The sequence below is a fragment of the Corvus hawaiiensis genome, chromosome 2 (assembly GCF_020740725.1).
Source record: "Corvus hawaiiensis isolate bCorHaw1 chromosome 2, bCorHaw1.pri.cur, whole genome shotgun sequence".
Classification (NCBI taxonomy): domain Eukaryota; kingdom Metazoa; phylum Chordata; class Aves; order Passeriformes; family Corvidae; genus Corvus; species Corvus hawaiiensis.
The window spans coordinates 11,543,913-11,571,339 of record NC_063214.1 but is presented as its reverse complement, the minus strand read 5'-3'; the positions used below and the strand labels follow the sequence as shown (position 1 = coordinate 11,571,339).

General features: G+C 38.0%; 1 protein-coding gene across 2 annotated transcripts in view; it reads right to left on the bottom strand.

Moving 5' to 3' along the window:
* Positions 1–902: 902 nt before the first annotated feature.
* USP25 (ubiquitin specific peptidase 25) overlaps positions 903–27,427 on the bottom strand; it is an 88,975-nt gene continuing 62,450 nt past the window's right edge. The window contains exons 14-26 of one of the 2 annotated variants that reach the window (XM_048293582.1): positions 25,552–25,760; positions 25,264–25,334; positions 21,561–21,789; positions 20,118–20,315; positions 18,511–18,650; positions 15,649–15,762; positions 13,730–13,825; positions 10,250–10,428; positions 9,407–9,485; positions 7,765–7,844; positions 2,827–2,950; positions 1,945–2,140; positions 903–1,499 (exon numbers count right to left, since the gene is read on the bottom strand). In XM_048293582.1, the coding sequence (XP_048149539.1) occupies positions 1,327–1,499; positions 1,945–2,140; positions 2,827–2,950; positions 7,765–7,844; positions 9,407–9,485; positions 10,250–10,428; positions 13,730–13,825; positions 15,649–15,762; positions 18,511–18,650; positions 20,118–20,315; positions 21,561–21,789; positions 25,264–25,334; positions 25,552–25,760 (1,888 nt within the window). In that variant the 3' untranslated portion in view covers positions 903–1,326. The remainder of the gene's footprint in view (positions 1,500–1,944; positions 2,141–2,826; positions 2,951–7,764; positions 7,845–9,406; positions 9,486–10,249; positions 10,429–13,729; positions 13,826–15,648; positions 15,763–18,510; positions 18,651–20,117; positions 20,316–21,560; positions 21,790–25,263; positions 25,335–25,551; positions 25,761–27,427) is intronic. The other variant, XM_048293583.1, reaches the window with a different exon arrangement.

Sequence of the window (27,427 nt, the reverse complement as noted above, 5' to 3'; positions counted from 1 at the left end):
CCTACCCCTCCCTCTGTGGCCTTTATTAACAGATATTCACACCACTTGAAAGCCTGTAAGGAAAAGTTGTGTTGCTCCAATAAAAACACAAATAAATATTCACATATTTTACTGATCTAACACAAAACGTTTTCTAAAAAGAGAAGGAATCAAAATAGTGTCAGGTAACAGGATTACTTAGGGACGCATTAAATCTCTTTTTCCACAAAATAATTAAGTTTCTTCATTAAAACCAGACAGTGTTTCAGTTCTACAAAACAAGCCAAATAGATATGTTCTTTTACTTCCAAAAGAAATTTAATTAAGACAGATAAAAGATTTCTGAGATATTTTGTTGCAACAATAGCAACCCATTTCAAGTAAAGAATTAACGCTAAGATTTTATTTCTGGTCAATTACATGACTAAAATACCAATTAAAAATGGATTAATCCTTAAGCCTCATAAATTCCGTTTTTTAAAACCTTTATTTTCTCTACCTAAATCAATTTTTAGAAGTTTTGCTCAGAGGGTGCAATATATTTATACTGAAAATACTTTTAATTTTTTTTACTTCCATTTTTTTCTAAGAATAGAAGGAAGGTGCCATTATTGTTTTGCTTCAGAAGCCAGTCCCTACTATTAGAAAAGATTTGGCATGGCCATTCACGTGCACACTAAAGTGCTCAGGTGCAGTATCATACAGACCAGTGAAGAATATACAAAACACCATTGTGTATAATACTGTGACAGTTTTTCAATATATTCACATACAGTAACCTCCGACTACCTGAAAGGAAACTGGCCATAAATCCTGAAGAACCTTGTCTATAAAATTGAGTAACCCATCAATATACCATATCTCTTCTAAAAATACCCGTATTTTACAATAATATACAAGGTATCTGCTTGCAAACACAGAAGTAGCCATAAATAAAACTTTATTCTTTCTTTTCATTTACAAGCTACCAAGTACCATGTATTTACACAGCACTGGACACTTAAAGTAGTTGCAGTCACAAAATGATCCAGACAGCTGTTGATAAAGTAAAGGATCTTAAGATAAAAGCAAAGTAATACTGTAACAGATAAATGGCAAAAAAGCAGTTTTGCCATAATGATCAGACTTGCATGTTGCATCAATTCTGGTTGAAACGACTGAGCGCCATGCGATTCTCAGCTTTAATTGTTTGCAGTCTGGCTAAAGTTTGTACAGTCATTTCTCTTTTGCAGTTATTAAAATAAAAAAGTTAAAAACTATAGCAGCAACAAGCAAACCCTGTGACAGGAAGGCAAGGTTTAAGAACTAAAAAAGTTTATACAATGTGCTTAGGAAGGTCTGCAGAATTTATCTTCCATCGGCTGGAGTTCGACTGAGTGACAACATGATTCGGGCGTATCTTTCACACAGTTCATGTGTGGAGTAGGAGGGTAACTTTGGCGGGTCATTGAAACCTTTGATCTCTGTAGAACAATCTAGCAGTTTTGGCAGGAAATCTGTTAGTTTTTCTTGCAAGTTGGCTGCAAATCAAACCAGAAAAACAAACATAAGCATTTATGTCTGCATGTGGAATTGTCCTTTTTCTGCCCAATGCTGACTTTTTTTTTTATTAGAGGGTGGAAGAGGAGGAGTTTCACTGGGAATAATTCAGATTCTTTAGTCCAACCAGCAATAACTAGGACATATCAATTCCTAGTAACATATTGATATAAATATCCCTTTGGATGGTCTAACAACACAAATGCTTTTCTATTCAAAAAGCATGTCTCTTTTACAGCCTGATACCCCAGTGCAAGACATGGAAAAACTTTTTATTTAAATGTGTACAGGATTATTCAAAAGTCAGGGTAGCTCAAAAAGCATTACCACAGTACCAAAGATACAGGTTTAATTCCAGACGTTGACAACATCATACTTATAAAAGAGGTGCACAAGGGCATTTTGCCTTAAGAATAAATGACTTACGTTCCATTTCTTGTCCAAGATAGGAACACCAACGGTTTCTCATATCTTCCACAGCAACAATATCTTTCTCTTCCATTTCATCCACCAGTAGTAACGGCAAACACGGGACAATAAGCTCATTCATAATGATCAGGCCATTATTTACCTCCTGATCATCTCCCGACTCAAACAGTGCTGCAGCATGTTCATTTAGTTTCTTCAGAAACCACCACAAAAAAAGGAAAGCCTTTAAGTACGCAGCATTTCACATTCTACCATGCATTGTTATCAGTTTATTTTAAAGCACAGTCTTCCTACAGAATTACGTGGCAATTTGTATTAACCACAGCTGTTTTAACATTTACAGCATGATGCATATGCTCTACTAATGCACTTGAACTTGTGCTGTTCCTCAAGCCACTTCATTTCATACCTGCCAACTCCAATTTTGCAGCTGTTTTGTTAAGACTGAGATTCCATCACCTGCTTTCGCTTTTTCACTATTGTTAAAAGTGACATAACAAGGAAAAAATCCCTTGTTTCAGGCACGGCATCATTACTGATGCCTTTCCCAATATTTGTCTGCCCATCAAACCACGGCAGCAGGGTGAGTCTGCTCAGCAACATTGTCAGCCACTGCTCCGACCTAGCCCAGACATGATGGCAGTGAGCACACTATTTATAATCATAAAGAAAATGATTGGCTATTAAAAAAAGAAAGAGCGGGGAATAATGTTTTCTTTTTTACTTTTGCTTTTTTTTACAAGCCTCGGTATTAAACTGCTAATGGAGGGAGGTTTGGGGTTTGTTGTACGTGATGGCAACACTCTTTTACTAATTAATTTTATTAAAGCTACGCAGCAAACTTAACTTTTTGAGACATACACTTCCCCCTTCACTTACTAGCAAACACTCTCGTCTGTAGTGAGATATCAGCTCTTCATCGTGCCCTCTGTACGGGCCTTTGGACAAGAGTTCTTTGTTATTCTGGTAAGCATAGATAAGATAGAGCAAGGCTTCCATGTAGCTGAAGTGAAGAAACAAAAGTATTAGATGCAACATCCACGTACCACCTGCATCAAGGTAACAACTGTGTTCCTCAAAGAACAGGTAATTCCACTTGCTGGACAGCAAGTCCACCCCTCCCCACCAATCTCTTCATAATGTTTTTTTAAACCATACAGTTTTGTCTTTTACAGAGATTAGAACAAATTACTTTATTATTAGGTTAGATCATTGCACCTGAACTCTGATCCAAAGCTCACTGAAACCAATGAGTATCATTTCACTCACTTCAAAACTAGCTTTAGATTGGCCTTGAGCATCCATGAAAACTTAGTTTTTCCTGAGTGCATTTGTCACATTGGGTTTGAGCTTCTGTTGCCATAATTATCTTGATACCGTTCTACACCTCAGCAAGTAAGACTTAAAGCGGTCACCTTATTTCTAAAACAAAAACTGAATTTTTAAGCTTCATTAACTCTAAGTTCTTCCAAGTTGCTTGAAATCTCACGTGATGGAAGAAGCCATCACAGCATTTCAAAAGCAGAAGTGCTGTTAGACTGTTGATATGTCTGTCTTTAGTCCGAATGCAGTAGATAAATGCAAGGCTAATTGGTAGAAAAGGAGTAAGAGGGGACCCAAGAATCTATCAGTTAATCATTGACAGAGATCCTTTCACGCACAGATGAACAGTCTCCCCTCGTACTGCTACACACCATCCCCTGCAAACACCTGAAATGGTCAATTCTCTGATTTACAGAGACCCAGTTATGACAGACAAACACTGAAAGCAGTTCAGGCAGCTACCCTAAAAACAGGCAGTTTGATATCTCATTTTTATTCAAATAAAAAAAATATATAGGAAGAGAAATTTCCTAAGGGAGTGGTTAAAGGAACATGATATTGTGCATGCACTCACACCTGATGAGAGTATGAGCTCATGGGTCAAGTTGAAACTACCAAAACCAAATTACCAAGCTACTGAAAAAGGCTAAAAATTATGTACGCACACAGAGCGTACCTCAATACATGTCAAGAGTTTTCCAAAGTAAAAAACTCAAGACTTGAGGTAATACCTCCCAATGAGACAATATAAAAATAAGGGAAAATTGAAATCTCAATGGTTCCTTAAAGCTTAATCCTCTAATACCCCTGTTTAGAAGAACAAGATGAATCCCAACATTACAATTTCAGAATCTCCTGGAAGTTATGTTTTCCACCATGAGATCTGCTCATAGTTCCTGCAATCAGAAATATTTATTGCTTAAGTAGTAGAAGTAGAGTTACAGTTCACCAACATTTTGTCCTAAAAATAAAAAACGATGCTTTCATTTAAAAAGTAGTCCTATTACCGTCTCCTCAAGTCCATTTTTCCTACCCATGAAAGTTCTTCATACCACTGGTCAGCAATGAAACTGATCAAACAGTTGAAAATTTAATGTAGGAGGAGGAAAGGGGAAGAAAAGATGATTACAAGAACTGAAACCGCTGGTTATAAAGCCAGAGAAGGAGGACCTTTTCTTCCATTCTTAGTTCAGTTATTTGTGAAACTGCAGGATGAAGCTAGTGTCAACAGCTCTGTTGATGGAAATTAAAACTCAGTGGTGGCAGTGGCCTTATTTCCAGTCGCTCTCTTCTTGCTTCTCCCCTCACTTGTGTGTGACCCTTTCCTGAAACAACTGTGGTGCCATGTAACAGCAAGGTAAATCATTTTAGATTATCATGATTGTACATCCAAGCTCAGACTCCTTATATATCTTGGGTCTGAGGAATGGGACTACAGCGTAAATTAGCAAACAGAGCCATAGAATCATAGGGTGGCCTGGGTTGGAAAGGGACCTCGAGGGTCATTTGTTTCCAACCCCTGTGCCGTGGACAGGGACACCTTCCACTACACCAGGTTGCTCAGAGCCCTGTCCAACCTGGCTGTGAACACTTCCAGGGATGGAGCCTCCACTGCTTCTCTGGGCAACCTGTGCCAGTGCCTCACTACCCTCACTGTAAAGAATTTCTTCCTGATAACTAACCCAAACCTCCTCTCTGCCAGTTTGAAGCCATTCCCTCTTGCCCTGTCACTCCATGTTCTTGTAAAAAGTTTCTCTCCATCTTTCTTGTAGGCTCCTTTCAGATACTCAGTCAAAGGTTGCTTTCAAGTTCCCACGCAACCTTCTCTTCCTTCAGTCTGAACAGCCCCAACCTTCTCATCCTGTCTTAATCAGGCAGGTGCTCCATCCCTCTGATCATCTTGGTGCCTCCTCTGGCCTGGCTCCAACAGGTCCCTGTCCTTCCTGTGCTGGGACCCCAGAGCTGGATGCAGCACTGCAGGTGGGGTCTCAGCAGAGCGGGGCAGAGGGGCAGAATCCCCTCCCTGCCCTGCTGCCCACGGGGCTTTGGATGCAGCCCAGAACATGGCTGGCTTTCTGCCTTCTCACACCAGAACTGCACATAAGCTCAAGCCTGTGCAGCCTAAGCCTAAGATCACTGAAGCTGCTCACAAAATTCTGGAGCTCACTGGGTCAAGGCTTTGGAAGAAAGCAGAAAGCACAGAATGGAAAAATTTTAGCAGTGCTTTGAAAAAGGCATTTTAGTGAAAACTGAAAAGCTGTATTGGCTTTCCAAGAATCTTAAAAGGCAACTGGTAAAACCTACAGTTTGTTCACTTTTAAGTTGCTGCCAGAAGAGTGACCTGCAAGCAAAACTCCTACCAAGGCTCATTATCTGGCTAGGTTCATCTCAGCCAGACTACATCTCACTCCAAACTACAGTCAGAGGAGATCTGCCTGAAAGACCCCTTAATCCTTCACCTGCAGTGAAAAGTGGCCCTTGTCACCCACCATCAGGGATCACAAGTGACCACTGTAAGTAGGCATGAAAAAGATACACCAAACTACTTTAATGTTGATTTTTGTGTTTGTTCAACACAATACAATTAAAGAAATCAGAGACTACTTGAATGAAGGTCGACTTTTAGCTCCATCAAGACATTAAGCACTGCTAGGTTATCACTTAGTGTTATTGAAGCTAAAGAAAGTTGGTCAACAGAGACATGGGTTTGCAGGAAAAAAAAGCCTCAAAACAGTCCTACTAATGAAAATCATATTTCTACTATGAAAGTCTATCCTTTCATAAATATTTTTAAAGTTACGTTTTTATGATTTCAGTGTTAAAGGAACTGACAGGGATCAGCAATTTAGTCTCATTTCCAGCATAAGGCTGGTACCATTGCCCTCTCGTGTGCAAGGCAGGAACCTCAGTAAATCTCTGAGTCCTTTGGGAACCTGAAGCTGAAACACAGGAAAGCATTTGCCCAAGATGCCTTTGGAGTGGGTCACTGGATACCCAGATCCTCACTCATCCACTAACTATACTTCAGCCCTACCATCTTTGTATCAAGCACTTCTTGAAACACTTCTGAAATTGTACTTTTTATTTCTGACCTATATTAGAGTGTAAGATTGGTGATCATAAGCTTGTTTTCTAAATTATGAGAATGTTTTGTAATGAACACCTCACCCTAATTCAGCAAGTTATTGTAAATAATGGAGAACTTTTTTAGCACATAGCAGAAACCTGTGCTTCCCTCTCTCCTCTATGGCATAATCAGAATATGTTATGGCAAGAAGAAATTTACTGAAAACATTGGTATTTTACAATTGAAGGTGCCACTCTGGAGTTCCAGTGCCAAGGAACTTGAAGATGTTTCACGCCTGCCTGCAAGCTTAGACTGCATGAAGCACAGGGGTTCCTATAAACCACACCAATGCCTGTGATATTTTTGCCTCTTTAAGGGATGAAGCAACACCAGAGTGTTTATTTTTCAAATAAGCCAGGCAATCTTCTGACTAGCCTTTGTACATGAACTGTTTAAGGCCAATAGTGTAGCATATTTCAATTTAGATTATTAATAAATGTACTGTTTATTACATGATGGTAACTCCACGACAACCCAAGACTGGGCTCATTGTGTCAGCCAGTATAAAAACATGTGTCTTGTCACAAAGGCAAGGCTGTGTCTTTTGCAATAAATTTTCCTGTATTGTTTGGGGCCTTTCTTTTTTGGGAGGATACAAGACAAGAAACAGAAATATGAAGCAATTTACTACACAACAAAGAGACAAAAAATTAAATTTGATTCCCACTATAAATTTCCCTACCTATTGTTTTATACATGAAAAATCAGTGATTGACTACATTTATACTGTAATCACCATTATTGTTGCATGTGTAGATCAGAATAAATCTGAGCTGTTTTGAATTAAGTACATAAATGTCACCCATTTTATACAGCCACGATTTCTTACTTGGTTCAAAAAGAGAAGGGAATGAATCACCACGGAGTTAAGGACAATCAGCTACAATTATGACAGTTATGCATGATAGTTTTTCTCAAATATGTTCTGTTTTCCTGACCTTTGGAGCCCATCATAGGAGGAGTTTTGGCTCAGACTCATGCAGAAGGTAAAACTGCTTGACAGGGGCTTGACTAATTGTGTCTGCTGATAAAAGCAGATAAATGTATGTGTACAGGTGCTGCCAGAGAAGGAGGGCTGAGAGATACCCAGAGCACTCAAGAGTAGAACAGAAGGAAGAACAGGGGTGCATGTGGAGGGTGCTCTGAAAAGAACACATGGCTTGATAATGGAAATTGGAAATGAGATTGGAAATGGAAATTATGAATAGGAAGATGCAAGACTGAAGACATCAGTAGACTGAACAAATGCTTAACTGAAATGAAGAATACATTAAACACTTCTAAATTTAAAAAATAGCTTTACTTATCAATATTACATTTTGCCTTTTCATCGTTCTACTGCATTTGAGTTCTGTACTACCACTTACCTCTTTTTTTGGAAAAACTCCAATCCTACCATGAGAAACATGGTTGTTTCCCTGAAATGTCTATAGTCTTGATGCCATCTCTGCATGTAAGAAAGCGTAAATAGAACTTCATCCACAGAAATGAAATATAATTAATTTTTTTAAACACACACCCCCCCCCCACTTAAATTTTGTGTCCAATAGTCATAGCAAGTGCATATTAAGATATTAAGCTCAATTTTCAATACAAGAATGACATAGAAAAAACCTGAACACTTTACATGGGAAGTGCTAAAAAATCCCAAATGCAACTCAGATGAGATGTTGGCACTGAAGCAGAACATTTATCTTACTGCATCACCATTTATACAAAGTGACTCCTGGTTCACTTTACAGGTAAATGCTCCAGGTGAGAAAGGCACTTTCTCTACAGAGGGTTAATTGCTGACTTGCAATTGTGCATTAAAGATAAAATAGGGGACATCACACCGTAAGACACAGCCACTTGCAGATTCAACAGAAAGACCTTGAGAAAGCATCCATAAAATGCCAACTCACTATACCAGACTGACACGACCTATGGAGAAATCCCCAACTACCTATTGCAGGAGCTATAAAAGGGGCACTTTTCTGCAGAAGAACAGAAGATAGCTCTAAGAGTGGGGAGTGGGGGTAAGTCCAAAATTGTTTGCTCTCTGTGCAGCATCATTTAGAAAACGGTAAAATGTTCAGCCCTGCACAGCCAAGAAAATGCAACCAGAATGCCACTCTGAGGGTCCTTCCCTATCAGGGACTAGGGAGGCACACTAATGTAGCAGCATCTACTGTAGGTCCTAAACCAGGTAATGAGAAGTGGCAATTAGAATATTTGTCACTGGACTTGTGAGGGAAAGATTACTGCCATTATCCTTCTGATCAAGTTGTTTGGACCTAACAGCACAACAAGGAGGTATAGGTGGTGCACTGGGACCTGCCCAGGACATAAATATTCACTGTTAGGAGGTCTTAATGACCAGAATTACTCAGACTTGAAACTGATACTGGAAAACCAGCTACAGGCTTAGTTTTAGATGTGAGATGATTATTTTAGCAATTATTAGTCACGATTATTTAATGTCCAAGATTCATTCTCACTTTCCCTCCAAGTTTTTCTAAACACAGGAGGAAAAATTAAATGCATAAGCTGGTTATGCATGGTCTCGGCAAAGAAAAGAATCTGCTGCTCCTAAGAAAATGGGAATGGCTGCAGAGACAGCTGGAGGAAAAGCACAAACGGGACTGTGCCTGCTACGCAGCTCTCAAGAGGAGCAAGGCTGGGCACAGCCCACTCTCCTCCTTCCCTGCCAGCTGTGTCTGCATAGAGAAAGCCATGTGGCTCATGTGGTGATAAATTACAAAATGGTCTTAATGATGTCAAGACTCGTTAACAAAGTAAGGACAGACTCCAACCTGACACTAATTTATGGTTCAAACACTGGAACTACAGATGTGGAAAAAACAGCTTTAGCTCAAGAGCAGCCTTTGGACAAATAAGGGGTGTTTAAATAAATAGCCAGTTTTAACTTCTTGGTCTGAGACAAGAAGAAATTTGTGTAGACAAAATTCAGCTTTACCGATAACTCTTTCACATTACAACTGAATTTAAAGCATAAGAAATACTGACCTCATATTCCTCCATGTTTACTTCATCTGGCTTTATCATTTCAAGTTTGGCTTGAGCAACTTTCATGATGTTACGGCACCTAACAAAAAGCAATAAAAAAATCACGAAATATTACTGGAAATTCACAGAGGGTATTATCCTTACAAAGACAGGAGCCTCAAACAGTATGAGCTACAGCCTTATGCAAACGAGTATGAAAATGCTGTGGAAAATGTACATTTTATTATGCATGGTATAATCAGCAGGAGAAAGCATACTTCTGAAGTATGTGTGATGGAGGCCTGTGCTATTTAAAGGATTACTTCTTTTATTTTGCTAAATTGCCACATTGCTCAGTCCTTCTTTTAATTTTAAATTTCAGATAGCTTGAAACTCCCTGACACTTACTTTGCAGAAGTTTAGAAGATTATTCCCTACACAGAAATCAGACTAATGTTTTCTAACTTTTAATTTACCTATTTATGTAAGTAAGTAGATGGAATTTCGAGTGGAAGAGAGACATTGTCTTGCTCTTAAGTCAGTCACTCACCCAGCTGGAAAGGCTCTGCTGTCTACTGCTGGCTTTCAGGGCAGTGAGGAAACACACAGTGAAAGAAGGTACAGAAGTCTATGTGCAAAATTATGAACACTGAGCATTTCTACTTATTTTAGATGAGTATAAATGCAACTTCTTGATTACTCTTTTAACAGGGATTTTTATAAAGATGATTTGTTTTACAAAGTGAACTTGCAAGCTATTAACTAGGAGATAAAGCTAAACACACCAGCCAAATATGAAGGGGTGTTTCCACACATCAGAGAACATTCATGAACACAGGAAATGAGATGTGCAGATCTTATTACCTTTCATCAAAGCTGAGATTGTGATCTCCAAACTGCTCCAGTAATGTTCTCTCAATTATCTTCTTTGGTGCCTGGTTTTGGATGAAGTAAACAATTGCATGACGCAAACGATAATCACATTCAGGTGGTGGATCTTCTTGGGCTAATTTTAGCAGACGTGTGTATTCCAATTTAATTGCCTACATAATTTTAAAAAATAGACATTATTCCTTCTGGCTTCTAACTCAAACATCACAGACACAAGATAATTTACATCCCATCACATTTTGCCTACAAAATTTTTTAACGGTTCCACAGGCCACCCTTCTAAGAAGTCTAAACTATTAAACTTTTTAAAAAAGCAAACAAACAGAAAACAAACAGATAAATTGTCAAGTTGGTCCTTTCTCTCCCCTGTCAAGCCTGACAAAATCCCAAGTAAACCCTCCCTTCAAAAGTAGTTTCTGTCCTGTGCTATGTCTCCCTGAAAGGAGATTTATCCAGTCCTCAGATTTTCTTTAAGCTCAAGACAAGTATAAGATTTCAGATGCTTGACCAAAAGAAATTTTCTGAAGTCTCATAAGGTAAAAAAAGTACCTCTAATACATGGTTAAATGCAAAGACATGAATAAAAAATATCCTAGACAAATTTTAGTGAATATGTATGATTTGGAAAATAATAAGTGGGAATGAAATATGTCTTTCAATGAAAAACAAATGATAGGATTTCTAAAGAAAATAGTAATTCAATATGAACAGTACTGCCCTATAGGGCAGGATGCAGCCCTCACTGAATATTTTAGATAAACTTTAGAGGTCATCAGAAGCATTTACTTTTCCAGCTTTGCCAGCACATTAGGTTTTAATGAACATCTTTTGATATGTTCATTATATTTTTTTCACTGAAACTATACAGCATAAACAACAGCAACAAGAAAAATAATTAGAAAAATGGTGACAAATGTTAACATACATTCCAGGTGATCAGATGGTTTGCTAACACATTAGCGAATTTTCAGTACAATACAATGTATGCACAAAATAAAACACCAAAGCAGTTAGGAAAAAAACAAAACAACCTGTTCAGTATTTCAGATGCCTTTATGCTGTAATACCTGGCGTTTAACTATCAGAAATTTAGGCTCCCATCCTCTGCTAATAACACATTTTGTTTCAGGACTAAGCATACAGGATAATAATCATACAGGTTTAAACATAGAGCATGTGGAGACCTTTACAACTTCGGAGAATAGAATATTCTGCATCAATATCTTTAAATACTCATGATATGCATTACCATTAAAAAGAATGTTTAGGACAACATCATAAATGCCAAAAGCCACCAAGTTTCTATTCTCTTACATCTTAAGTTCTACCATTAGAAAGTCCACATTGCTAACAATGAAACCCTGTTTATTGAGGAAACAAAAATAAACTGCTATTAGGCATTTAATTTTTCATATAATTACTTAGGAGGAGGAAAAATACAACACAAACCCTATATTTTTGTATTAATTTTTAAAATACTGTGATATTCTACAGATTCAGAAATCTTATGCAAAATGAAGTAAGAACACTATTTCTCTACACAGAACACAGGAAAAAGGGACAGCAGAGAAAAGTATTATATGCTTTCATTTTCTCACTCAGGATATTATATAAAGATCTTAATGGAAACATTCTGCAAGGAGTTGTCTATAAAGGTTAAAGAACAATGATTTGAAGAGACCACTGACCAAGAAATATCTGAATGTTAGTCATGTCTTAAACCTGAGATCTAGAGGGGGAGTGAAACCTTGGCAATGTAACAATGACCCACACAAAGGGGTTTCACCTGAGTTAAATTAAAATGAAGATATAGAAACTCCCACCCCAGTTTTCTGAAAACACTAATTTAATTTTAAAAAAACCACATGAAGGAACACAGTAACAGTATTAAAAGATATCACAGAAGCTTTTACAGTAAGTTATGGGAAAACATGAGATTTAATCCAATGCATCCCAAAACAAAAATTTTGCTCCTAAAAAGGACCACTTCATCTGTATCCGTTCATACGAATGTATTCCTTCAAAATGAACCATGTTTCACCCCTTCTAAGTATTGCAAACACAATTCAGTAGAAAATGAGTAAGGAATGTTTTCTACTTTATGTCAAAACATTTTCTCACTCAAAGACATTCTGCCCCCATAAAGCCTAAATGTTTAAGCATTCGAAATTAAAGAGTGAAAATAATTTCAACTGAGCATTGTTTTGATAACTCTGATGCATTAATTTTATTTTGAAGTAATTTTCTGTTTTAAAGCTATCAAAACACCCTTCATATTAAAAAATATAATTAGATATAATTGAACTTTCTCATAAGGAGTGATTTGATCAAATGAGGATTTTTTTCAACTTAAAAAATAATTGTCATATTTTCATTAATAAATTTGAAAAAAAGAGCAACCAGGACTGAATCCCAAACAAACCCCATTTCACTCAACAGAGGCTGTGGCAGGTGCCTCTCCCCTCCCTGAGATCAGGCACAGTTAAGAGAGACAACCCTGCAAACATGTCATGGTTATAATCCTTCTGTAAGTATCCACTTCAAACACCCACACAAATAGACAAACCAACCAACCCATCAGGTTTCAATTTCCTTGCCAAGGGGTTGCAAACTTTTTGTTGGTGATGGTAGGGTTTTTTGTTTGTTAGCCTGTTGTTTGTTTGGGGGTTTTGTGGCTTTTACAATTTCTTCCAGTGGAAGTACACCATAACAATTAAGAAGAAAACAGACCACTACTCAACGACAAGCAAGAAACTTCTTTCCCCTCTCCAAATCACGTTTGAGAGGATTTTTCATTTTATACCATGTCAAAGCAATTCCCTTTCTAATATCCTGGAAATTCAAGAGGCCACGAGCTAAAAGTGCTCAGAAGTTTGTGTATTTAAGAAAATGAACATATTCTTAAGTCTGGTATCACAGTGAAGACTAATCACCGCAAAAAGCCTAACATCTAATTCCCAGTAATAAAAAACTGCCTAAATAAATATTATTGACACCCATGGAGTTACCCAAAAGCAAGCAATTTATTAAAAATATTTTAAGGAGTACAAACCAAGAACATATCGTTGAAATAAACAACAAATGACTAAAAACTAAAGTCCTGGGCAAAAAAAAAACGTGATGTCCCACAGTCTAGCAAAGGCATGGGTTTTATTACTAACAGGAGAAAAAACCCACAGATTTTTACTGATTACACATCTAGGTTTCGTGTTACGAGTATGTTACTCGCTACTATTATTAAAAAGCTAAGATGCAGAAAGGTATATGAGCTACTGATATCAACGAGGGCAAATATCTGTGTATTTTTCAAGGGAGAAATATCTAAGTGAAGGACTGATATAAAGAAGTATGTAAAAATTGTGGAAAGGACTTTATATACAGAAAGGGGTTGAGAGAGTAGCATATCTAACAGGAAAAGTCAAGAGGAGAAAAAGTTGAAAATGTTAGTTATACCTTAAAGAACCCTGCTTCTGGCCCACACCTGTCATAAACATTCCTGGCTTTACCTATAGCCATGATAATACCTTGCATGTTCGGGGTCAGCATGACCTGCCACAAGGGATTGAAGGTAAAAGTTTTGAATAATTAATATTTTAATGATTAAATTCAATATGCTTTTAGTCTCATGCAAGATGAAAAAGCAACTTAATGCATGCATACATCAAAATGGCACATTTCAATACAGACCTGGTGAGCATATTCTGCAAATCAAATCATGGCATGTGTATATATAGTTTTAGTGTAACAACATTAAAGGAATCTTACAAAAAATAAGATTAAAAAAAAGAAGTAAGAAAACTGTGTCAAAAAAGTTACATGGACCAAACTTCCCAGGAAAGAAACACGCACAGTTCAGCATTAGTACCAAGCAGAAACTGAACACTGAATGAGTGCTACCCATGGCCATCTAATGATTTAAAAAAAAAAAATTCAACTAGAAAAATCACCCAGTCACACTTCAGATATACTGCACTAAACCCATGGTAAACTATAAAACCTGTATTTTATGCATATTCCAAGGTCAAAATAAGAGACTCACTGCTGCAAATGCAATCAATCCCTGAAGCATCTGCAGAAAATTCCTTAAACAGCAAACCCAAAACAATTAACAAACACCAAGCCAAACACAAGCCATCTCTCACTGCTATTCACATCAGTTACACACAGTTTGATACATCCAAGCTATTCAGGAAAGCCTTTCTCCTTTTTTATCTGTAAGCAAAGAAAAACACTCCCTCTCTCCCTGCCCAAGGTACTGCTGGCACAGCAACAAAAGATGAAAGATCTTAAACTCCCTGCAAGTCTCCCACACATAACAACATTTTTAAAAAGTGAATACACTTACAAAATGAACAGGGAAATAGGCAAGAAAGTTATCCTCTAGGAAGACAATGTCATGGGGACAAAAGTAAAAAGAAATAAACTAACAAGCAAGTCATTATACGAGCTTAAATCCTCATTTCTTTCAAGCTGGAGACTACACATCTGTGAGAAGCTAAACTCAGTGTGATGATGTCAATTAAACCATTTTATTCCCCACCCCATACTCCCAGTTCTAACTGATCACACTTCCAGGGCAGAATGACCTGAAATATCCATTTCCCTAGGGAAGCTAATGCCCTCCAAGAACCCACATTCAGACCCCTGAGAATATGGCTGCACCAACCCTGTTCCCAACCACAACAAACACGGAGTAAGCAGTGACAAGGGAGGGCAGTTTGATGACCTGCAGTGTTGCTTTCTACTGCTGAAACTGGGCAGCAAAAAATAATGCCTCTAAGAGTAACAACGAGCCTCTCAATTATTCCTCAAGTTGTACCAGGTACATGTCTCATCCTGAGTCTGAATTTTTTTTTTTTTTTATAAGATTTGCAAGGGTAAGTTCTACCAGCCATAGCACTTTCAGGTTACTTTCATGGCTAATTTAATCCCCAAAGCCTGAAAAGCTTAACCTTGGCAAATAAGAGATCAGACTTGAACATTAGCTTTACTAGACTGACAAGAAAGCACAAACATTAAGAACATCCCTCAGTGTCCTGTCACTTTTTAAATAATGCAACAGTGTGCAGTCTATCATCAGCATTTTGAAGGCTACCTGGCCTAATATAAACATTCAACCTCCACAGCTGAAGAGACAAATACACCTTCAGTGTAAATGGTACCATGCAAAGCGTGCTAAATTAGAGTTTGTAGTGCTTTCCTTTCATATTTCATGACAAACTATGACATTGGTAAAGATTACAAATCGCTAAGCATTTAGTTTTGCAGAAGTCTGTTAGGTGTCACAGTGTGCAAACATGCCAAAAATTCTCATCAGGCAGCACAAGAAAGCACCGAGGAGGAGCGGTGCACACAACTGCAATCAGAGGTACCTCATCGTCATAACCCCCCTCCTCTGACTCAATGACAAAAGTCCCTACATCAGGGATCGCCACCTCTACCACTCGCTGGGTAGGAGCTGCTTGAGCTGGGGCATTAGCAGAGCTCTGCAGAAGAAAACCATTATCAGTATGTGTCTGGGGAAAAAAAGGACAATCATCATCATCATCAGAAAAGACAGTAAAATTATGGAGAGATGCAAACTAACAGGCTGATCTAGTACAATGATGTGCACTGCTGAAATTCTGAAAAAATTCAGAAACTGTATCTATTTAGAGAATACAAGTGATATTTATAATTTTTTAAGCAATACATTTTAAAATTAAGCCATAATTACTAAAATTATTTCATTTGTTCTTTATTCACTAATGCTATCTTTACAGGTTAGTATACCAGTATTGAAACTCTAATATCCATTACAAATTTAAGGCGCTTGGTAAAGGATGAGTCTGTGAACCACCATTTTTTGTACATTTCACCCCAAAATTACTAAGTATATCATAAAATAACAGAAAAGTTTAGGAAGGGGCCTCAAAGATCATCTAGTCCTAAAGATGCCACCCACTAGATCAGGCTGCTCCAGGCCCCATCCAGTCTGGCCTTGAAGAGGGCCAGGTCAGATACTTCTTATCTGAAATACCTGATGAAGTCACACTAAAGGATAGAAACAAGCTAAAAGCTAACATTTCCTGATGCTCTGAGAGGAAAAAAAAAAAAACAAACCAAAAAAAGCTTCTAACAATCAAGATATTTTAAAGAATATTTAAAGGAGCATTACATTCAACTGGTTTGGTTTTTAGGAGAGCAATTAAACAGAAAACCGGGAGAAGATTATCCTAGTCACTAAAATTCTTGCTACGTTAAAGTAAGTTTTAAACAATGGAGACAAATCTTGGCTCCTATGGTCTATCACAGAATAATAGGCAGTTTACAACATTTGCAGAACTTAAACCTTGGCTCTAATCCAAGCAATCACAAAATGCCATGCTACTTGTTCTGCAGTTATAACAACAGTCTCACTTTTTAACAAAGATTCCAAAACATACTCAGTATCTATTTACACCCAACACTGTACAAATACAAAGGAAGACTGTGCAATCAGAGGGCAGAAAAAAAAAAGGACAAAAGGCAGAAAATGGACAAAATGAAAATGTGGTGAATAACCTACAATCCTGTTACATGCGCTGATGTTGGCTTTCCTTTTAAAAATGGACAAACAAAAAGTGAATGAATGGAATATATGCCTGCATGTCTGAATGCATATGGAAGTAGAATAATTAGAAAGCATGCTGATACAGTGAGAAGGAAGAACAGTTCTGCCTAAATGAAATTTGGGGATATAGAGAGCAGCTTTTAAACATTAACAGAGTACCTTCAGATTAACTAGAAATTTACTTTACATTTTAACAGCTGAAGTACATTTGTTTCTAAATTATGCTTGCATGATTTGTTTTTTTTCTTTTGTCTCATTAAACAGATCGCGGTGTTCCCCAACCACAGTCTTGTGAAGTCCTAAGGCTGACCAGAGTGTCAAGTGTCATTATCCTGAACTACAACACTTGATCCATGGAAAAAAGTCTAAGATTCTTTCACATCCCACTGGGATGGTGCCCACAAACCCTGGAAAGAGGACAGCATTATGAAAGACATTTCATAATGTGTTTTGGTATCTTCATAGCCACCTCTTCAGCTGGAGTAACACGTATTAAACAGCCTCCCACTAAGCTTTTCTGAGAACTCAAAAAAGGCCGATATGCAGCAGCCTAAGCCTTTATGGCAGAGCATTTTTTCATCCAGGGTTAGATGAGTTTCCCTGTTAGCTTTGATTTCAGTTTAGCAGAGGAAGCATGCTTCCCTGCTTTCCTGACACTACAGGAGGGATGTAAAACACAGCAGGTCAACAGGGTGTCAACAAGCAGTCACATAATTTTCAAAGATTTTAAGATATCTGGGGCCAGACTGCTTCTGTTTGATGAGGGCTCACACCTGATCTTAGGAAGCATTCTGCAGAGATCTAAATTGTTTAGAGGTCTAGTGGTTTCTAGGGATGCCTAAGGAAGCCATACTGTACATTTATGGATATAGTTTCAAGACATGTGCGTATGTTGTTTTAATGGTCCTTGGTTTTGTGGCAAACACATTTGTCATTTATCTACATACTTATAGGGAAGGAAAAAAATATTTGCTGAAAAAAAAAGTCAAATATGAGTTTCATTAATAACCCATAAAATAGTTGATGTCCCATTCCTCTTAGTACATTTTGTACAAGGTGAAAACGGAAACAACCAACAGTGATGATTAGAGACATTTTAAGTTGATATAGGCATCCTATGAAACACAAAAAATGATTTTCATCAAGTTGTGAATCTGCATTAAAGCTACAGAACACTGCTGAAAACCCCCTTATTTTTCAAATCTACATTAACTTTCACAGGTCTGTCAAAGGAACTCAATTATATTCTTATATTTCTCAGATAAAAACCTAAATGTCTAAAGCAGTACTTTTCAAGTCTTTTACATGGTCTGTCAATGTTTACTCCTCAAAAATACATGGGATCATCTAACATTTTTAAAAGATGGTGGGCACAAACAGCTGATTGTAATTTGAACAATATGCTGTACTCCTGACAAGCATTTTAATCCCATAGAGAATACCTATTTTAGTATTTTTTTTGCACTACGCCCATTACTGTTGTACACACTTTCTGAAGGGACTTTAGTGTTGGACAATCCCTGAAGATAAAGCAATTTGCAGTTCAAAGTTTCCAGACTCACACCCTTTTATCAGTGTTTGTATCATTTTCACTTGTAAAATAAAAGCAAAAGAAGTATTTCAAGCTTCAAAATGTCCTCACCGTATCCATTATAGCTTCTGGACCTCTATCTTCTTGTTCAGCTAAAGCTTTATTGATTGCTTGTACAGAATCTTCTTTTAAGTGCTTTGAAATATCAGTTCTTGATGGCTGCTCTAAATACTCTGGTTCTCCTGCTTGAACTTAGTGACAGAAATAAGATAACAATTTTGTGTGTTAACATAAGGATGAATTTTAAATTGATTAGTTTTATTTGGATCACTGTCTCATAGACAAGGTAACCACACAGAAAATGCAGGGTAGGTCACACAGTTCACAAATACAACTTTACACCAGTCTGTGTCTCATGTCATCTTCAACACTTCCCTGTGAATGTATCTCTGATTTTATATCAGGAACAATAGACCTGTCCTGTCTATAGACCCATTAAAGCTCTTGAGTGAGGGGTGTTCATCAATCAATCATCAGGGATGATTGAGAACAAAGATGAAATTCTAGTTGGAATTTCTGTGGGATACAGAATCAACATATGGAATGACCTCCAGCCACTTGAGTGCAAGATTTATTTTTACTTTGTAAAATAATAAACACATTATATTTTTCTGCCTTAAGGGAAATCTCAGTCTCCTCCACTTGAGAGCAATAAATTGATTAGTACAAATAGTGTCTTATATTCCTTACATGATGAGACCAAATTTTGGCAGACAAATAAAACATTCATTTTGTACTTTCCATTACTAACAAAAGAAACAGCATGAGTCTCAAAGTGTTTGTGAACTCAAAACTTAGAAAATGATGAAGTAACTCTCTGCAGAGTTTGCAAAACAAGCAATGCCATTAAATCACTGCACTTCTTACACTCATTTTGCAGTCACACATAGTTATGAGAAATATATGCTCAATCTTTAGGACTCAAATACAGCAATGAGAACATCTGGACAGATAATCCATCATGTCATCTCTCATGTAATATATACAGCCCACTGCAATGGAGCAAAAGGTGGATGTTACCAAAAACCTGGCAGGTTTTTAAGTGTCAAAGCAGCTCTCGTTTATAATCAGATTGCCAGTGGTCCTTATTAGCTGGGTTCCTACAAGCATTGGCCTCACAGCTGCTGCTCAGAATCTTTTCCACAGTTTTAACACCCTCATTTCCACACAGTAATTTCTTAATCACGCCCTACTATTGTTATATCTATTCACTGTACAACACCAAATAAATTATTCTGCTCTTCAGCTCTAAATGCTGCTCTAATTTAAAATGTGAATGAAGGTCTCACACTAAATCATCCTGAATAGAAGAAATATATCGTTTACAGACTAACAGACCCTCAAAACAGACTGGTGAGACCTATCTTAAAAAGCTTCCATTTCTACAGGGGGAAAAAAAAAAACCAAAAAAAACTCAGGAACTGGGAGGGAAAAGGCAAAAGAACCAATAAATAATTATTTTCTTTAAATAAAAAATGAAATGCAAAAAGCCGCCCCAACAAGGCTAAACTTCAAGTACAGTTACCTTAGCCAAGTAAATGGCTGTAATTCAAGATTACACAAATTAACTTCTTCCTTTGTTAAGTTGCAAAATGAGATGTACAATCCCCAGTGATTTTTGGTCCTACTCCCTTTACAAATAGGTAGAAGCAGCTAACCTGGAGCAGGAGAGGGTGCTGGTGCCCTGGGTATCTGAGATAACAATTTCTCCTGCTGTGCCTTCTGAGCAAGTTCTGCATCCCACTCTTCAAGCTCTTTTTCAAAACGTTTATTGTCTTCCTTGACATAATCCCTTAGATCAGAAGGCAGCGTGTCCATTCCAACAAGGATCTGTCCTGTTTCTTTGTTAAATTCCTCTGTGGTAACATGAAATGTAAGTTTCAGAAAAAGAAAGAATAGGACAGAAGAAAGTATGTTCAACAGATTTCCTCAAGTGAATTATCAGAAATGTACGGTGTAACACCAAACCCCCCAAACTATGTTAGTTTTAACTGGTTTTACTATCTGTTGAGCACTCTATGTGAACATTCAGAGAATAGTAACAAACCCCCCCACCACTGCTTTACAGTATTACTGCCACAGAGAGCTGGACACAGCTAAACTTCCCAAGAGAAAAGGGGAAGGAGAGCAGGCCTACAGGAATTCAGAAAGTCAGCTGATAAGAACACCAGCTAAACTGAGTAATCTTCCTTTTGTTTTGAGAATGGTCTGTGCAGGGGTATGCCAGATCCCAGAGGATCCATCAGCTGTAACTGTCCCACAGTGAACAAGCCTCAGACTAAACTGGAATGGCACAGGCAGCCTACAGGGCCCAAACACCCTATGGCTGCAAGTGCGTGACCAACCTTGGCCATCTAGGAATGCCAAGGGTAATATTGGCTCTCATTCAAAAACTGAACAAATGAGCACTTGAGCCTTCTGCCCTATGTGAAAACAGGAACCTGAATATTTTCCCTGACCTACTACTGAATCTCTGGACACTTTCACAGACAGCTCTCTGTCTGCCATTATCAAAACCTTCATGCTAAGGGCTCTCTGTCCTCTCTTCAAACACTTCCATACAAAGCCTTATAGCTGCATATTACTACATGACCTGAAAAAAATTTCCCAATCCATGTATTAGTTAGATTTGATGTGTGGTTGGTAGGGCTAAGTTATTCACATTTCAATTTACTGCATAAGCTTTCAAGTTTCCACGCTCCAGTAGAGTGTATCAGAGCTCTGAAGCTTAGGGAAAAAAAGCAGCTACATAAGAATTTTAATGTCAAAAGGCTCACTTCTCTGTTTCTGTATTTCTCCTCTAATCTTGACATAAACCCTCCAAAATTCTGCAATCACTTGTCTAAAATATTCACAAATTAGCAAACAGTTTATTTTTTTTATCTTAATACTGCTGAAACACTGGCATTGTCTTTATTGATCTAAAAGTTGAACAGCAATTGTTCCACCCACAAAAACAATCTAACAGTTAGGGGCAGGAATAAAACTTTCAATAACTATTAAAAACATTTCAAAAATCTGGAAATCCATGTGAAAGAAGTTTGCTTTACCAATGCATTTAGCTATTCTATATCATGCAGAATCCATGTCGATAACATTACCTTGTATCAAGTATTGCTCCTTGTCATTGATATACATTAGACAATATGCACTGGCATTCCTGTAACCACCAAAAGAATCTCGTTCCAACTCTTCCCAAGTTGACTTTGTCACAGAAATATCATTATATTTCATCCATCTGTTCTGGTGGTGGTCATAAATATATGCCCAGTAGTGTCCTGCATTCGCCTGACCCTCATGAACTAGCACAGCATGCAACCTATAAGGAACCTTAAAAAAACAAAACAGAAAATACAACAAATGTCAACAAACCCTCCTTAACAGCATTTAGTTCCTACTGTATGCCAGCAATAATTGCTACATGAAATAAAAGTAACTGAACTAAAGTTAATCAGGATCAAAACACAACACAGAAGAAAAACAAACAAGTAAAACTAGCAACTCACTAAACATAAGGGCTTGAAACTGTGTTACTTACCACTAATAGTTACATGAGATCTTAAAAATATTAGTCAGTGTAGAACATAAATTCTACTCTGCTGTCTTTACTGCCACGCATCATTTTTTCTAAATTGCTTAATATTCCTACCTTCATTGTATCTACCAAAAAACCCCTCAAATAAGTCAGCCTTGACTGCCTGTGATTTGCTTCAGTTCCAACCTGGAAAACCTGTCAAGAAGTCTGGAAAGGCACATGCAAATTCAAGGTAATAAACTCAGTGTTTTCTGTGTGACAGTAAGAGAATTTATTGAAATTGATATCTGTGAGTTAAATACTTCAGTTACCCAAAACCAAAATTCCTACAGTAGAATAGGAACACAACTAGTATTTTAAATGTATCAGGAAAAGCATTGCTAAGTAAAGCATGGAAGACCTGAAGAGGTCCTCTCCTCCTCCTGAGGCAAAGGGTGATAGCAGTTTCCAGGATCAGTGTAAAAAGAATTCCAGGCTACATTTGTAAACCAACAAGTAAGAAGATTGGGAAACTTAGTTTCTGTCTAAGTAGCTGGAAATCTGAAGGAGAGAGAGAAGCAGAATGAATGAGTTCTTCCTTCCTTACAAGTCTTTTGAATGCATCTTACAGATTGCCTCATTTTAACCTGCTGGAATAGCACATGAAACATAAAAGGGAAAACTGAGCTTCCCTGCTATGCACAGTGTGCCTGAATGACAACAGCTCAGCTGGGATGAAAAATCCAAAACCAGCTTGTACTGGTGTCACAATCTGGACTGAAGATAAACAGTCTCTCTAATTCAAGGTGTACTCAGTACCTTTTGCAAATACCATTTAAGTACTGCAACAATCATAAATACACACAAAACTGTGACTTGAGAAACTCCCTGAAGTTATTTTTAACTTTATCATTCTCTTCCAGGCTATATGCAAGTGCTGGAGATTTTGCAACTCCCCTTGAACTGTAAAGCTGAGTGACTGCACAGCAGCTGGAATCAAACAGCCTGTCATTGCAGAGGCCAAACTGTACTCTGAACCTCCCAAACACAAGAAGTATATACAGAAGAAATCCTGGAAAGTCCTTAAATCTGAATGCTCTGGGGTTTTTAACATTGGTTATTAAATCAGTGTGAAAGTCTCCTTAAAATGGTTGCAAGCCTGTGTATATGCACAAAAAATGCATGCAGATCCTGATTTCAAAAAAAAGCGTCTCTTTAGACTTTGACAGAATAAAATTTTCTCACCCTAAAATCAGGCACTAAAAATCCCCATTGAATTTAAATTGTTTAACTTAAAACCATGCTAACTGGGTCAGCTTGAGGGTCCCCACCCTCTCCTCCAAGTCAGGAGAAGCAGCTGTCAGTCATCCTCGCCAAGCTTTCAGGAAGGTTCCCCACAGAGCTCTGTGACCAGGGGACAGGCGAGTTCAGTGCCAACAGGCATCTCCTGTGATAAACCATTACATCAACCGTAATCAACAGTACAAGGCAACACAAACACAGGTGGCATTAAACTTTGTAGTTTACACTCACACTCACTTTAACCAGGAATGGAGCTTCACCAACTCCATCACATGTAGCTACAGAACAGGTATGTCGAAGCTGCTATATTCAAGATGAACTCCCACAGAAAAAACAGTTGTGTCTCTTTCCCAGCAGGAAGTTCGCAGAAGGAAGGAAATAAATAAGCAGCTGATGTTTCATTCAAGAGAATGAAACAGTAAAGATTTCAGGAATGTATTTCATATGACCACTTGACAAAGGTTTTATGGACTATTGTAGTCTCCTCAGAATCAAAAAGAACAAAAGGAGAAGACAAAGAGCTTCTCAAATAGTTCATAAATATACTAGGAAGCATCCTGCAAATATTATAGGTTCATCTTAAAAATGTGTCTAATTTTATGCACCTAGAACTTGACTTGCAAGAGAAAAGTTTTCAATCCTGCAATTGTATTGTCCAGAGAGGAACATCAATACTGTGAAACTGCTCCCAGGGGATGTAGCAATACCTGGCTATCAATCACCCAGAGACAGAGACAGGCAGGGAAAAGCAGACAGCTGTGCGTACCTGCCTCCTTCCTATTGTGCCAAAACAGCCACAGGGACAAACCAGCTGAGCTGCAGAAGGGCAGCTTCCCTTCCAGCCCGTGATTTCAGATGGGTTCAGCACCTGCTAGTGTTTTACTAAGTAATCTCCTTCTTCTTTTGTAATGACAGCTGACTTGTATGTTTGCTATCCAGAGGTATTTCCTCCTGCAACACCTAAGCCAACACAGGTAGACTACTGGGATGCAAGTTACCAAATTAATTAATTTTGCTGTTAGATGACATGTAGCCTGTGGCCTTCTTGTTATAACACAAGTATTAAGGAAAAAAAACTGCCTACCAGTAGCAAGCTTAAAGAAAGTCATCTAGGCAAATCTGCCTGAAATCCTTAACATCAGAGTTCAGCTGCCAGGAACTACTACAAGCCATGTACAAAATGAAAACATACCTCAAGGAAAACTGTAAGCTGAACAGATCTTACTTGGAATGAAAATAGTTCTTACTACTACCAGAAAGTAACAGAGGAAGTAATCCTTAACCTTAAAACCTGTCAGTGAGAGAACATGAGTATATGAACATAAGAAACAGCAGAGGAGCCACAACTCCACAGTAAAACATTCTAAAAGCACTGTTCAGATTACACAGAAGGAGAATTTGATAAAAGACAGCTTAGACTAATAATCAGGGTTGTGACTGATACCAAACCCAGACAGTTTAAAAAAAAAACAAAAACAGCAACAAAAAACCAAGCCAACAACAACAAAACCACTCACTGGAATTAACTACAAATCCAAATCAGGAACCTTGAATTTCCACATATTAGCATGGAAGTTGCAATACACAGTGGCAGTAAGCAGCAAAGTAAGTAGTACTTTCCTGCGTCTAATGCTTCAACACCTTAAAGCCATAAGGTTACTGAGCAATATGGACAAATCAGGGCAAGAAAATTTTGTTGTGCAAAACTTCATTCAGGTGAAAAACGAGGATCAGAGATAGAACATATTTGGGCTTTTCATCACAGTTGCTTGAATTTAAGCTTGTCACCTGCAAAATATTGTAATGCTGTCTTTCATCTGACTGTGCGCAACTACAGGGCTTGCAAAACCCATTATGACTTTCCAATGAAATTTCCCAAAACACTAGATAATTGTTGTACACTTGCTCTGTTTTCAAGCATCTAAGAACTTCTAAAAAGTGACAAAAAGGATCTATTTTCAATTATCTCACATCAAAACTGTACTTACTTGGACCATTGTTTTGTCAGAGTACATCAATTCAATTGTCCGATGTATTCTAGATATACTTTCTTGTAAATCTGAAAGACAAAGAGAAGAAAGAACCTCTCTTCCACAAGGCTGTATAATTGCACATGGCTGCATCTCTATTTTCTCTCACAAAAAGCCAAACGGGTGCGTTTCACACGTGCTACGTCCGTCTACATGCCAAACGCTAAACTTTCCTGGATGAAAGATTTCCCCGCCTTGCACCAATCCTTTCCTGCAGCAAATGCATTCCCCAGTGTGCGGCATTACCTCTTGTGTCATTCTCTACTTCAGTCCTCCAGCGATGCAAGCAGCCCTCCAGGACAGACAGCTCCTCCTCCGTGATGTGCCTTGGTGCCGGATGCATCGGCAGGTCAGGTGGAATCCGTGATTGTGTGAATGGTTTATGTATTACTGATCTTTGTACAGGAGATGTGCTTGGGACATCTGAAGATGAGGGCCCCTGCTGTTCTATTGTGCTGCGTTCATTCAAAACATGAAATACAAAAATTGAATCATCACATAGACAGACCAAAAGTTTTACCATAAAAACAAGCTTTTCATCTGAAAATGGGCATTTTAAAGGTAACAATTTCCTACAGTGCAGTTCAGGACAGCTAACTACAATAGCAATATGGAATTAGTATGTAAATTCTGAAAGCTTTGTGGTATATTACATATTAGCACAACAACAGAGTTTGCTTTATTTGAAACACTACTGAACAATTTCAAATCACGTCATACAAGTAAGTAACTGGTTTGAAACATTTACAGCTAAATGGCAGAGAGAGAAGTCACAGCAGTTTGTCTTATGGCCAACTGACCATAAAATCCAATAAGCACAAATTCTCAGTTTAATAACTTCTTAATGTGTCTTATGCCTAGCAGACATACTTTTTCTAATGTCCTACCTACAACTTAAGTTAGGTGAACAGCAATAATGAAGGGACCTCTGATATTTATGGCACACTGGAAATGAGCTACCAACTGATCTAAATTCGTTCCAAACCACTCTAAGTCAAGCTGCAAAGCAGCCATCTTAGGAGAATTCTGCAAGAGCAGCAGGGTAATAAAAATGAGGACTTGTAACAAATTTTTTTCTTTCCATCAGCAAGATCACCTATATATAATTACACTGAAGAACAGAAATGTGAAGATCTTCCTTGCAAGCTACTGAACTTTTGTGTACAGCATCATAATGCAGCCTGAGGAACCTGGATTCTTCAGGAGTTTAGAAAGTTCTGAGAACTTTCAGAGCTGAAAATGTCACTCCATATACCATGTGTTTCTATGGATATACAAAAAAGCCACAATACTTACATTTCTACAGAACAAACTTGCTATTTGAAGAAGTTTCAACAGTGTCTTACTTTTGATACTGCATTTCATGCAAGCAATGGTAACTTTTAAAAGTTTGTCTTCTCTTATCAATCATCATTATTTCTGCTGGCATTATATCAGTAAGACATTTGATATCTTTTTAAAGTCTTTTTAAATTCATGTACTTCACTTCTCTGAACAAAAAATTTAAACTTGACTGAGCCAGAAGACAGAACCCCACTGTCCAAATACAATATACAAAGCTATGTTATAAACTGTTATAAATTCCATTTATCCAAAGTTATACTCTATTACCATAGAATTATTTAGGTTGGAGAAAACTTCTAAGATGATCAAGTCCAACCGTTAACCCAGCACTGCCAAGTCCACCACTAAACCATGTCCCTCAGTGCCACATCTACATGTATTTTAAATCCCTACAGGGATGACTCCAACACTGCCCTGGGCAGCTTGTTCCAACCTTTGACAACTCTTTCTGTGAAAAAATGTTTCTTAGTATCCAATCTAAACCTCCTCTAGCACAACTTGAGGCCGATTCCTTGTGTCCTGTCACTTGTTACCTGGGAGAAGAGGCCAGCTCCCATCTGGCTATGACCTCCTATCAGGGAGTTGTAGAGAGTGATATAAGGTCTCCTCTGAGCTTCCTTTCCTCCAGGTTAAGTCCCCCCAGCTTCCTCGGCTGCTCCTCCTCAGATTTGTGCTCCAGACCCTTCCCCAGCTCCACTGCCCTTCTCTGCACATGCTCCAGTACCTCAATGCTCTTCTTGTAGTGAGGGGCCCAGAGTGGGACACAGGATTTGAAGTG